Raw genomic sequence first — 14018 nt, 5'->3', positions numbered from 1 at the left:
TTCTACTTATTCTTGAAAATAATTATTTCCTTCACAAATGTCTCTAGGTTATATTTTCTCCTGTTGTGTTTTTGGGGCAAAGAGAGATTCTCCTCTGGTTCCTTACTGAACAAACCTGGATTTCTTCTTCAGGATGAAAACAAATTTTGCTCAAAGAGGTTAAACTTTGGGCTGGCTTTAGTTGTGGGAGGGAGATGATGAAGGTAGAACCTTACACTTTTGATGTACTTTCTGTGCTAAAAGAGTTCCTACTGCTTACTCTTTTGGCATATGGGAGGGGAGCCAAACTGTGTCTCATCAATTCAGAGTTTCATTCTTCTGGTAGCAATTACAAAGTAATAAGCAGATCCAAAGGGTTAAAGCTTTGTTCTATGCACTTTTCTCAAGAACTACAAACAGAGGCTTCTTGGTGATCTCTGAAGGAAGAAGCACCAGGGACCTGATGATTTGTAAGCAGCTTGTGAACAGAAAGTTCTTCAGGTTTTGTGCAGTTATTGTCTTAGTGTGCCTACATTTTGTCTTTTAACACTCAGACACTGCTGGAGAAGCCTTTTAGTAGCAGAAAGCCAACCTCTCACAACCTCAGGCTAAACCTAAATAGCTTGTACACGTGTTCACATTTTTGGCTTACTCCATTTGTTGCCTGCAATGATCCCTTTCCTTCTGCTTGATTTGTGCCTTTGTGAGAGCCTGGATCTGCCACTGCTTGCAGCTGTGTACCAGTTCTCATACTCAAATTTGTTGCCTTCTGCTAGAATATCTCCCATTTAAGTCTTGGCCCTGAGTTGATCCACTGAGGAAAGCTGCTTTTGAGTGGTGGAAGTCAGAGTGGTAAGTATCTTCTTCCTATTTGTGTGTAACTAACCTGGAAAAATTTCCATTTTTAGCTGAACCTCTTGATTGTTGTTGCAAGTTGGTGAAAGACTGAGGTGGTGGTTTGAATTTTGTAATAGGATTTGGTAAATTAGTAACTTGTGCCCTGGAGAAGGATATTCTGGCTTTCAGTTTTGGTTTTTCTTTCTTTATCTCATCCTAGGACATGGGAGCTACAAGTTGTACCAGTTCTTGAGATTAAAAGGAGAGCGTGGGTACTGGAGAACCACAGAGAAGAGGCCTAGATAGCTGAAAACCAAGATATGAATGAGACAGAGCCTTGTTGTTATCTCTCTTCCTTTATTTCTCCCCCAGCCTCCTTTCATTCCCAAAGTTGGGGAATGAGGTGCATAAAAGCAGCAATAGGATTTATTCAGAACAAATTATAGTGGAAGTGCTTTGTGAGTAGTGTCTTCTTAAAGAATAATAATTTTACCTAATTGACAGGTAATGCCATTTTTAAGGTAGAAAAAGAGAATTTAAATTTAAATGAACACATTTAAATGAAGCTTCTTTTTTTATTTTAAACTTCAGTGTCAAACCTAATGAAAGAATTTTTTGTTCCCTTTGCTATTCCATGGATTCTAATTTCATCTGTCTTGGAGCTTAACCAGCTGATACTGCAGTGACTGTTGTGCAACAGATGCTTGGGGAAAGAATGTATGTGTGACAGAAGTGAGCTGTGTGAGCACAGAAGTGCTTTGAGTTTCCAGCAGGAGTCTGTGTCACTGGGTCAGCTGTGCTGCTCCTGCAGCACCCTGTGGTACTGTTTCCATCAGGAAGGAGTCCAGCATGAACTTAAGCAGCTGTGAGATATTTGCTATTAGTGGTGGTGTCTGAAAACTGTTCAAGAACTCAATTGCTGTTACTCAGATTTTGAGCATAAATTTGCGTTTTATTCTTCTGGTTCATCTGCTTTATATACTTCTGGTTTATCTTACTGATAGTTAAATATATGGCAAGTGTGTCCTCATGCAGATCTCAGATACCATAAGCAAGCTGAAGTCCCATCAGTTCCACTTAGAAAAGAAGTTTCACTGCCTTCAGAATACCTACAAGCCCTTCTGTGCATGCATTTCATGGAAAAAATTTTTTGGAAACAAGGTGACCAGAACTGCAGAGAGTACAGCATCAGTGTCTCTTTTGCAATGTTTTGCAGGTAGTATTGTTTCATAACTAATGCAAATACCTGGGTCTCATGTGGCTGCTTCATGCTTAAAACTTTAGTGGCATCATTTCCAGCTGAAATTCCCAGCAGAAATTTTACAGGAGTCAGCTTACAAGAGTCCTTTAGTGATTAGCCTTTTTTTTTTTTCATTCTTCTGTTCATCAGATATTTTTATTTCCCCTGTATTACATTGGTTTCCTGTATTTCTAAATGCTTTTTTCCTAATATTTGTAGTGGTTTTGCCTATTTAATAACTCTTAGTAATCTGGTATTTTGAAATTATGCTCCCCTATCTTTTTTTGTCAGGTCTCTACCCAATGTGTATCTTCTCTCTTTTATCGCAATCTTCACTAGTGGTAAATTAGGCTGTGCTTTGCCAAGATTTACACATCTGGAGATTTCATAGTGTGTGAGATTGTAAGTCTGGGATTTTATTATTTTTAATGATAAATTTCCTTCAGGGTGATGCAGTAGTATTAAGTTGCTTGAGTTTTTATTTTGTCTTTTGTGGAAGTTACTATTTTTATCAGTTTTACTATCTTAATATCATCATGCTTACTGAAAACTGAATTAAAGTGTGGCTTTAGGTGATTGTAATTTCTCTTCTTTAAGACTATTTACATACTGTCTTTATTTGTACAATGCAGTAACCTGGGTGGGTTTCTGCTTTGGTGGCTGGAATGTGAAACTGAAGGATATAATTTGGAAGGTGCAGTTTGTTTTTTCTTTGTTCTTTGCCTGTTCCCTGGTGACTGTCTGCTTCATTGTGAGGCTTTTATGTTCGTTTGGGGTCTTTAGGTGTGGAGTGTGTGCTTTGCTATTTTTTAGTGTGTTTGTTTTCTTAAGGTTTTTTTGTTGTGGGTTGTGTTGGTTCTTAGCAGTTGTCTCATATTTTACCTTTTAAACTACAGTTTTCTTGCACTCTTCCACAGGATGAGGAAGCTCAGGTTCATTGTGTCTGGAATAGATTTTTTTGGTCCCCAAAGTCTTTGGTAGTGGTTCTGCATTTATAGTTAATGATGATCCATACAAGGCACTTTTGTTTTCTTAATGGAGATCTGTGATGAAAACAAATGACACTTTGTACTGATATTATGAATAAGAACAAAGAGGATATTGGTCATCTTGACTCTTGAGCCATTCCTAGAACTTCATTGTTTCCTCAAAGCTTTTGTACTGTTCTGGGCAGGAAGTTTCAAATGTGATTTTAGGGTTGTCTTTTAAAATGCTGTTTGTACAGTATTTTTGGGACAGAGTTTGACCCAAACTGAGCCAAGAACATCTGTGGAAGGGAGTCAGGTGTAAGTGTTGTGTTAGACATCTGTGAGAGACAAGTACTCTCTACTCAGGTTCTTTCAGATATCCCACACATGGAGGGTGTAATGCTTAATGCTAGATTAACCATTTGATACAGCTGATGTTTCAGAGCATTTCTGTTTTAGCAGCGTGTATGATACAAAATACACAGAAATCACAATATAAATGCAAATTCAACTTGGCAAACTCCAGCAATTGCAGTATACAGTTTCAGCACAATGCCTGTGAGATGCCCACGTGTGATCTGGAGTGTGCTCACTGCCACGATGCTGGCGACACCAGGAAGGAATAGGTGGGTTGAAGCCAGCTGAGGTTCTCTGAAATCCCTTGGCTCTGTGGTTTTGTAGAGCTGCATCTCAGCTGCCCCGTGCTGTAGCTAACCCTGGGAGACAGGCACTTGGCACAAAGAGCTCGGGGAGAAGCATTTCCAGCACCAGGTGATGCACTCAGCTGGGGTGCATCAGTAGGTCTGACAGAGCTGTTGATCTGAAGCAAATCTGCTCCCCTTTGTGCTGAGATCAGGCTGGCTCTGCAGCAGCTGTGCTTGGACACACCCTGCTGCTGCCCTTGCTCATCCTCCCCAAGCTTTCCCTTTGTGGGAATCTGCAGGTCAGGGAATGTATGGGAATGATCAGCAGCACAGCCTTGTGTGAATTTGCAGAAAAACTCACTGAAGGCAACAGACCCTGCTTAGCTGTGCTGGTTTTGCCTTGGGATAAAGTTAATTTTCTCCACAGTATCTAGTGTGGGACTGTGTTTTGCATTTGTGCCAAGAACAATGTTGATACCACAGCAATATTTTGGCTACTCTGAGCAGGGTTTACACAGAGTCAAGGCCTTTCCTGCTCCTCATCCCACCAGCAAAGAGGCTGGGGTGCACAACAAGTTGGGAGAGGGTATAGCCAGGACAGCTGAACCCAACAGGGTTATTCTAGGCCATAAATATAATATTATAAATCTGAAGGAAGAAGGTGGAAGGGCTTTGGAGTGGCTTTTGCCTTTCCAAGTCACTGTTACACAGGATGGACCCCTGCTTTCCAAGGGCTGGCTGAACACCTGCCTGCTCCTGGGAAGCAGTGAATGAATTCCTTGCTTTGCTTGAGCACACAGGTTTTGCTTTCCTTACTGAGCTGTCTGCTTCTCAACCCATGAGATTTTTCTCTTCTATTCTGCTGATTCTCTCCCCCATCCACTGTGGGGGAGTGAGTGAGTGGCTGCATGGGGCTGAATTGCTGGCTGGGGCTAAACTACAACAATAGTCGAGATATTTTCATTGTTTGGGTGTGATGAATCATTGTATCAGTATTTTAGTTTGCTTTCTACTGTACAGTATGAATGGCATGGTAGGAAGATACCACACAGTGTGTCAAGGCTTCAGGCTGGCATAAATGCTTAGGTGTTTTGTGCATCATAGGAAACACTCTTAGTTCCACATGTAATTAATTTCTGAGCACAAAGACATTTATTGAATTGGAAAGGAGAAACTGACTGGAAGTTCAAATTACTCAGTGTAATTCAGTTTTGGTAATTGGATATACAAGGTAGGCAGTGAACACTGTGACTCACTGTTGCAGTGTGGTGACAGTCATTCCACAGACCCAGCTGCTGCTGTGAACTTCTCTGCTCTTGATCACTTTCTGATATTGCTGTTCACAGATTATTTTGGTGTTGAGCAGAAGGATAGTATCGGAAGCAAATGATTTAGTTATTCCAGTGTGAGGATTTTTTCAATATTTGTCTCAAGGGGGACATTAACCAAAACTGTTGCTGTGACTGTTCCTATTAGGGAAGTGGTGATGTACTTTTGAAAGCTGCTCGACATGAGAACATTGTGAAGATTGCAAATTCTGGTACTTTAAAGTTGATAAATATGTATTTATAGCAGTTCAGTACTAATTCAGCTCCTTAGTTTGTCCATAGATTGTGAAAAAGTATAAATGTATTCAGGTATATGCTTGTAATGCAGCAATGGACACAAAATTATCATTGTGTTGACAGCTTTGTTAGGATACAACTTGATGGCAGATATTATATTTTGTAAACTCAGTTTCCTTTGCATGGAGGGTTTTTTCCTCAGTGATTTTCTGTTTATTAAAAATTCTCAGCATGGTGGCCCACACCTACCTAAGAGTCAGAGTTCTCTCAGCTCTTACCACAGTAACCAGGTAGAAAAGGAAAACCTGGATCAGTGTGCAGCACTCCTGTCCCTTCCAGGCAGATCCTGTGAGGTGGAAAGTCTGTCAGGAAATTCGGGGAGGACGTTCCTGTGAGTGGCTGTGGGTTATGTGAGAGGAGTCATTGAGGAAACTGGGCTTCAGCATTTGCTGATAGAGAAATCTGTTTGCTCTTGTTGATGTGAGGCTGAGCTGCCAACTCCATAGGTTTCTGTGATAGCTGTAATTTCTTTTAATTAGCACCATCCAAATACCGCCACAAAAAAAGCCCCCAGCGCTCAGGTTTTTATTTTTCCTTGCAGAGAAGGCCATCCCCAATTCTTTCCGTTTTTGCCTCCCTTTAATATGGGAAGGGGAACAATTGAAGCTGATGTGAGCCAAGGGTCAGATATTTAACCTTAATTTGAGATTACACAATTTTGTCATACTCTCCATAACTGTATTAGACAAAGCCAAAGTGTCAACTTTCCTTAAAAATACAGTGGTTAAAAAAATCCCTACATTTTTAAAGGGTAGGGGTTTTTCAGCATAGGAGATTACTTTGGGATAAATGTACTATTTTGAGCATGTGGGGGGCCTGAAACAGATGTTGAAGATGTGATACCTCTGTCCTTTATTGTCACTACATAAATGAAACTTGTAATATATCAGAGTTTTATTTCTGAGCTTTTCTCTTCAGTAAATGAAAAAGCTGCAAGAGAGAGGCATTGGGGAGCTGTGCAATTGGCAATATTCCACAAGACCATCTGAAGGGTAATTGAGATGGGGAAGGACAGGACAGCAGTGACACTCAGAAGCCAGAGATGAGATTTTTTTCCTTTATATGGTCTGTAACTTAAAGCTTAAGTGCAGTTGAATGCATTTTCAGTGGAGCAATCAGTGTTAATTAAAGCACACGGACTGGGAGTGCAACATTAAAGTGAAATGTAGCATCCTCTGTTTTAGTTCTGTCAGTTTTTGCAAAACAACAAAGGGTAGAATGTGGGTGGCTGTCCTGAAGTGCAGAAACACAGCTCAGGTGGGACTGGTAATACTTAGAAATACCTGGAAGCTGTAGTGTTTGATTGACATTTGCCACATTTCTCTCTGTTATTGCTTTCCTTTCTGTATTGCATTCTTATGGTGGCACTTTAAATTTTGAGGATATTTTATTTCTTAAATATTGCTTTTATAAAGAATATTTTCTTATTTAAATATTGCAGTTTCTTGCCTTCCAGGCTTGTTTGTCTGGCAGTCTTGGTTTAGGTCACTTGGAGATACAGCTTTTCAGATTATTTTATTTCATTCCTTACAGGCATGAAGTATGAGCTGCTGTAAAACTGTTTTATCATGTGGAATTACCCAGTTACCTGTCACTCTCCATTTGTTTTCAGACTATGCAATAGCTCCAAATTAAACTACAAACCAAAAGTGAATTTAATAAACAGCAGCAACTTTGTAAGCAGTCACATGCGTTATAGACATAGATCCATGGAAGCTGATTTATAATCGTTTTCACACTAGAGGGCACTAACAGCTCATTAATTTAAGCACAAACTAATTTTTACTCTGTAATACTGTGGTTGGGTAGTCTTACTGCTTTTATAGTGAATGCCAAAGGCTTCCATTTCTTTGCAGCCTTTTCTCTGCAGAAATGAAACTCATAGTATTTCTGCAAGGATGCATTAAAAGTCAGTGTGTGGAGTTTTCCTTTGTGTGTTTTTCTGTTAGAAGTTTTTTTTTTACTAAGAAATAGCTTGGGTCATTAGTGGAGAAAAGTATAAATTCAATTTGTAGTTTTAATTGCTTTTAATGTTATAATTTTTGCTTGAAGCTGGTGAAGAATCCTGTAAGATAGGAAGAGATTGGATAATACCTTGAAGTTACCTAATGGATTTAATATATATACTGGAATATAATTTTAAAGCTAATAAAAGGAAAAGCATAGTATTTGAACTGACGTTGCAGACTTCAATTTGTTAGGGCTACTGCATATGTTTGCATATTGATTCCTGGAGAAGAGAGAAAACAATAGGGGAAAAGAATATGGTATGTCAATACTGCCAGTAACTGATGGATCTTAATGGAAGCTTCATTTTTTTATGCTGGTTTTAAGTAGGTAATTTTAAAATACAGGTTAGAATCTAAAGTCTGGACCTCAGAGAGGTGTAGCCATTTTGGAAGTCCTTTATTTTTTTTAAGGATTTTAGGCACTGAATCTTGATTAAAACCCCTGCAGAAAGTGGATTCTGATACCTTTTTGCTCTTTGTAGGAATGGTTATTGGATTGCCTTGGAGATGATCCTGCTGCTGTAAATGTAGGGCCGAAGATTAATGGTGTGGGCAGTATGGAGCTAATGAACGGACAGTCCAGTGGTGTTAACATTGCAGCTACTGCTTCAGAGGTAAGGATTGGAAACCTCAGTTACTGGGTAACTGTGTACTCAATTTTTACTTTAAGTGCACTAAAATGTGAGTTTTTCTTCTAACAGCTGTCATCCAACAGATTCTGGTTCTGTAGGTTGGTTTCATACACTCCAGTTTAGTGTGAATAAAATGTAAAGTCCTGAACTTGGCATACCAAAATAGAGCATGAACTTGCATATACCATAGCCAAAGCTGATTTTTTCCATGTTCTCTTCCATCACATCTAGACAAGGAAGCTTTTCAAGTTTTAACAAGAATAGACACTCTTAGCACATTAAGCTGGCTTGGCAAGGCCGGTGGGAAATGTTCTTTTCTTTGACAGGTACTTGTATGTGTGTACAGAAGGGCAGTCTGACACAGCAGCAGTGGAATAAAATTGTTCTCTTTGTCTCTTGGACTATATTCTGGCATAGGTGGGGGTCCCTCCTGCCCATCAAAGCTTCTGCCCTCTAGAAATGAGCAGCTTGTGAGCCAAGTGTGTGCATCAGCCAAGCAATGGAGATTGGCCTCATCTGCTGATGCCTCTTAGTTTGAAATTAATGTAATTTTCTATTTGTCATCTGCTTGTTAAGGAAGAGGCTTGGGCTGAAATTAGAACACTACAAAGTCAATAGGGATGAGAGCCACAAAGTCCTGACTGTAGTTGGTTTCTTCCACGAATCTCTGTACTGTACCAAAGATGTTTTGTTTATTTACATGTTTACAGATGAGTTTTGATAGCAGCTGTGTGTGGTATGCACTTGCATATGGAAATGGAGAGTACCACAAACAAGTTGAAAGGAAAATTGGAGTCTTGTGTTACCAAAAGGAACCAAATAATCTCCACCACCATTTCACAACTATTGTCAAGAAAGTTGGCATCAGTCTTCAAGATCGTTGTTTGTTTTTATATAGATTCTTGTGCTCCCCTTATAATTGCTTCATGAATCATTGACTGTTTTTTGGCGTGCACCTGAAACATTTTCTTGGAGGAAAGTAACTTCTGTACTCAGCAAAATAGTCTTGAATGTTTATGTGATGTCTGATAAAATTGAGTGAAATGTATTCTGGCAAAATTACACTAATTTACTTTAAGCAAGCGGTATTATTTTTCTATCTTGGCTAAGAAGTAGGGAAGAGGACTTGTAACTGAAATGTTTCTGTAAGCATACTGATTACTGAAAATATGTGTCTGGTTTGGAGCTTTTGGTGGTGTTTTCAAAGCCAAATTTTTCAGAGAGATTGTAATGTCAGAATCTAAATAAAAGTGGACATCATTATTAAATAAGCATTTTCTTTATAATGTGTCCTTACAACAACATTGCTTGAAAATGGACATGAGTTTATTTCAACTGGCTAAATTCTCAAGGACCCATGTCCACAGTCTTGAGAGGGTGTTGCAACATTAGCAGTGAAATGGCACAGACTGTCAGAAAGGGCCTTGATTGTGTTGGCCACCCCAACAATCCCACCCTGTGCATCCTTGGAAGCATTGCCCAAACCCTCCTGGAGCTCTGGCAGCCTCGGGGCTGTGCCCATTCCCTGGGGAGCCTGGGCAGTGCCCACCCACCCTCTAAGGGAAGAGCTTTTTCCTGATACCCAAGCCTAACTTCCCCTGACACAGCTTCAGGAATTAATAAATAGAATGTAGGTCTGCATCTCTGTGCTAGAGGAAGTGATTGCTCATAACACAGATGTATTGCTTTAATGTAAAAACTGTATATGAAACATATGAAGCCAATATGAAGTGTTTATTTTTTGAGCCACATTTGCATTTTGCAGGGAAGCAAAATCTTTATTTTGTAGATAAATGTTCATGGAATGATATCCTAGGATCTGCTATTTTTTGCAAATGTGAATACTGTAATTTAAAAACAACACTAAAATTCCTTCTGCTAAATGTCTTCAACGGGAACACTTGTAGATCAGTGTAATTTTTGTAAGCTTCCATGTTTTTAAGAGAAAGAGGAAGAGAATTGGTAACTATAACTGCCTTGGGGCAGACCCTGTCTTTTCCCTTACCTTTGTGGTATTTTGTTGTTTGAAATTCAGTGTGACTGTATTGCTTTTATTGACATAGTTGCTGTTATTACCTTTCCTGTCCATAAAATTGGAATTTAATTATGCATTGAAATGTAAGTACTGTGTTTTGAGGAATTCCTTTGAAATTGTGGAATTACTGGCATTGGAAGGGATGGTAAAGCCCATGCAGTGCCACCCCCTGCCATGAGCAGGGACACCTTCCACTATCCCAGGTTGCTCCAAGCCCCATCCAGCCTGGCCTTGGACACTTCCATGGATGGGGCAGCCACAGATTCCCTGGGCTCCCTGTGCCAGGCCCTTCCCATCCTCACAGCAAGGAACTTCTTCCTAAAATCTAATCTAACCCTGCCCTCCTTCAGCTAGAAGGAAATCCATAGAAATCCAGATGTCACTTTGAGGGTCTGATTTTTTTTGCAATCCACATCAAGAAAAAGTCTGTTCTGTGACTGAATTTGAATTGATAATTTACCCAATAGAAAAGTTATGTGAACAATGACGTTTGGACAGAAATTTTGCTTTTGGGAGTGTAAAAAAAATGAAGGAAAAAAAGAAGATAGGTCCAAAACATCCTCAGTGTTTTTTTTTTTTGTTTGTTTCTGCAGAAAAGTAGCAGCTCTGAGTCCTTGAGTGACAAGGGTTCAGCTGAACTGAAGAAGAGTTTTGATGCAGTGGTATTTGATGTTCTAAAGGTTACACCAGAGGAATATGCGGTAAGCAAGTCCAGGAATTCTAATTACTCTGTGTGTGAATCTCCTTTGCAGCTTTTCCTCTGCTTCTCTATTTCTGCACTTTTTTTGCCTAATTTCTGTCATCCATGGGATTTCAAAAAAGGTTCTTTAGTTCTTCATTGTCTCTATTGTGTTTGAAATTAAGTGATCATTTTGGGCTCTGCTCTCCAGATATTTTTCATACTCTTATATGTAGCATAGACCAGAGATTCTTTATTTATGTGATGCAGCTTAATTCTGACATGCCTGTTTTAGTTGCAGGGCTATAATTGATTCGTACTTGTTTTTTTTTTCTGGAGCCATTTTAATTCTGCACTCTGCTGGTTCTTGCCCTAGGAAACTTTCCTAGTTTTCTTCTTTTGGCTGCACAGAATAATGAGATGTTTAACCAAAATAGTTGGTGATTGTTTTGTTTTGTTTTTACTCCCCGTAGAGGTGAGGACAACAGATGGTCCCTCTAAGTGATTCAAGTATGTTACTAGAAAGATTGCTAAGCTCTTAATGTGCTTCCAGTTCAAGTGATGAGATTCATGAGGAGTTGTCCTGGGGAGATTATTGATATGGAGTAATACATGTCACAAAATATTCCCATTTAGTTTGTTCTGGTTTGTAATTGTTAATAACTATTTCAGTTAATTATTAATGGCTCAATTGATTTTAATGAGAACAGTGAAAATTTAAAGCAGCTGGATTATGAAGTGGTACTTACACTTTAAAATCTTCTTGGCTAAGGATCGTAATTAATTATGGGATTTATTCCAGACTGAAGCTCAAGTCATGTGGTTTGGGCCTCTTCCTTGCACCATTGTCAGGAACAGCTGGGCAATGCATCACCTACTTTCCATGGGAAGGTATTTTTTGGGGCTGGCTATCCTTCCAGTTTTATCTTATGATTCCTGTACATAAAGTAAATCTAAGTACTTAGGGAATCTGGGGCTAGAGACATGAATTCCAGTGGAATTATGCATTCAGTCCAGAATGAGTTTGTTGAATGGCTCTACTATTTACCAGTGGTAGATGCTGTTGGGCAGCAGAATAGATCAGTCAGTCTCTGTGGAGCTGCTGTCACTCCCTTAGACAGCAGAATATACAGAGGTGCCTTGTCATAGAATCACATTTCATAATTTTTTTGCTCCGCCATCTAATCCTTCGTCTCTCAAATGCAGCAACCTTTGACTCCGTGTGTTCTAAATGTTACCCACTTAACAAATCTTGGTTAGAAAAAAATCTGTATTCAAATCCAGTGTTTTTCCTGTTTTCATGTTATGCCTCAAAGTGGGTAGAGTTCTACTCACCAACAGGAATCTTTTAATTAAGCATTTCACATTACAGTTATGAAGCTGTGCCTGTATTTTTGGTTTCTATTATGAAGTATAATTTTGCTGTTTTCTCGGTCCCTCAAAAGAAACATTTTTGCTTTTTTGCTTTTAACCTTTTTCCTTTTAAACTATCTAGTTCTTCATACCAGATTTGATTTACTGTAAATCAATATGAAACGCCTTGCATGTAAAATTCTGAGCAATTGAACAAAATCATCAGTATTCAGTCCTTTGGCAGGGAAATAATTGATTTCGTTTCTTTTTCAGTGTTTCTTTACACAGCTGCACTTCTTTGTTAATGTTTGTTTCCCCGGGCACACATATCTGCTTTTCCAGTAGCAACTTTTTGCTTTGAATGCTCTATTTTTCTGTTCATTCTCCCTGAAGGTTGTAGAAATAAGTAAGTTTGTAAAAAACTTAGGTACCCTGGAGGAAAAGTATCCTTGACCCTTGTTTTTATTTTCTTGGCCACTTCCTTACCCTTCCTGGGTTTGATCCTGCTATAACAGAGGTGTAAAATCTTCATCTGGGTTTCCGTGTGGAGGTGAAGGCCACCAGAATGATGCAGTAGGGCTGAACTCTTGAGGATGCAAAAGTGAGTGAGGTTTCCTGGTGGTGGGTAGTACCTCTTGGGTTGGACATGGATATGCTGCCAGTTGCTTTTTCAAAGTATGAGAAAGCTTTTCATTTAGTGATAGCTCTTATAAAATGGATGCAGTGCAGGCTGCAGACATGTCTCTGTGACAGCTGAGTGAATACTGCTTAAAATAATGTAATTTATTTTGAAGTGGGCAAGTGATGAAATAATTTGTGGGCTACCTAAGTAGCTTATTGATTGAGAGGAAAGATAATGTGAAAAAGCCAGTAAAACAGCAATAAAATTAAGTTGCTGCAAAAGAGGTAGTTAGACAGCTGTCTAAATAATGGTTAGGAAATGGCTCCAATGGAAAAGAGTTCCTGTACAGAGGTAGTGTAAAGGTAGGAATTCACTGATCAAGTCAGCATTGACATTGTGAAGAACCATCCTGTACCTTGTGTGATCTGTTGCATTTTGATCAGAACGGGTCCCTGTGCACACATGGGAGAAGTACAATTATGCTGGAGGAAGAAGAACAAAAATCTGAAAGATAATTAAGTTTGAGATACGCTGGAAATAAGATCCATGCTAGTGATTTCAGTACCACTGAGAGACACAGATGTATTTTCAGTTCCCACTGTCTCAAAGACATTATAATTTCAAAACTCTGTTTAGTCATTTAGTGGGTAAGAGACGAGTTGGACAACAAAACTATTGCTTATAATGCTGTATTTTCAAGAAGCTGCTGCCAAGCCAAAGAGAAACCTGAGTGCAGATATTTTTGGTGATTTTATTTCCATATTCTCCCCTTTGGCAGTTATCTAACACTGTCCTGAGTACACAGGAGAAGTGCTGTTTCATGCAGTGGTCCTTTGTCTCATAAGCAAAACTCTCCCAGCCCTTCAAGGGGGCCAGTTAGAACAGTAATGGAAATTCTTCTTGTCGTAGAGGTGTAAGAGACAGTTATAACCTTGTGTAGCAGCTGGGTGGTTTTAATTCTTCCTAAGGTTGAAGACTGCTTTAGAAAGAGCTGAGTTACAGAAATGAGTGAGATCTTCAGGCCCTGCTGCTGTTGGAAATTTATAGTTTGCTTTATCACCTTTCAGCTTACAGAAAGCTTCCAGGGGATGTACTGAATACCTGAGTGTTGCATAGATTTTGGGGAAGAAGAATCCTATTCAATGAGTATGAAGTAGGACACATTTAAGGATTCAATGGTCAGCTTTGTAGATGTAACTAGTAAGGAGACCATCTCTGATTTAAAGACCTGCTTTTAGGCTGGTCACTGCTCAGTTCTTTATTGCTGGGCTGGAAGCCACAGCCAAGCTGGTGCCAGGCTTGCCCCGTGGTGTCTGGCCCTGCTGGGGGGGCCCTTGTGTGTCCAGGGTCAGCGTGGTAGCAGTGAATGCTCCCCATTTTCATCCCAGGGAGAAG

At 39.5% G+C, this 14018-nt stretch overlaps 1 protein-coding gene across 5 annotated transcripts in view; it reads left to right on the top strand.

Annotated features, from left to right (window-relative positions):
• RALGPS2 (Ral GEF with PH domain and SH3 binding motif 2) overlaps positions 1 to 14018 on the top strand; it is a 113852-nt gene that overhangs the window by 15146 nt on the left and 84688 nt on the right. For 3 of the 5 annotated variants that reach the window (XM_021545911.2, XM_077785288.1, XM_021545912.2), the window contains exons 2-3: positions 7785 to 7916; positions 10563 to 10670. In XM_021545911.2, the coding sequence (XP_021401586.1) occupies positions 7860 to 7916; positions 10563 to 10670 (165 nt within the window). In that variant the 5' untranslated portion in view covers positions 7785 to 7859. Of the gene's footprint in view, positions 1 to 1950; positions 2033 to 2440; positions 2459 to 7784; positions 7917 to 10562; positions 10671 to 14018 lie in introns of those variants that run through there. The other 2 variants (XM_021545913.3, XM_021545909.2) reach the window with 2 other exon arrangements.

This window comes from Lonchura striata, chromosome 9 (genome assembly GCF_046129695.1).
Source record: "Lonchura striata isolate bLonStr1 chromosome 9, bLonStr1.mat, whole genome shotgun sequence".
In the NCBI taxonomy this organism is placed as follows: domain Eukaryota; kingdom Metazoa; phylum Chordata; class Aves; order Passeriformes; family Estrildidae; genus Lonchura; species Lonchura striata.
Note: the sequence above shows the minus strand (reverse complement) of the source record. Positions and strands in the feature narration are given on the sequence as shown.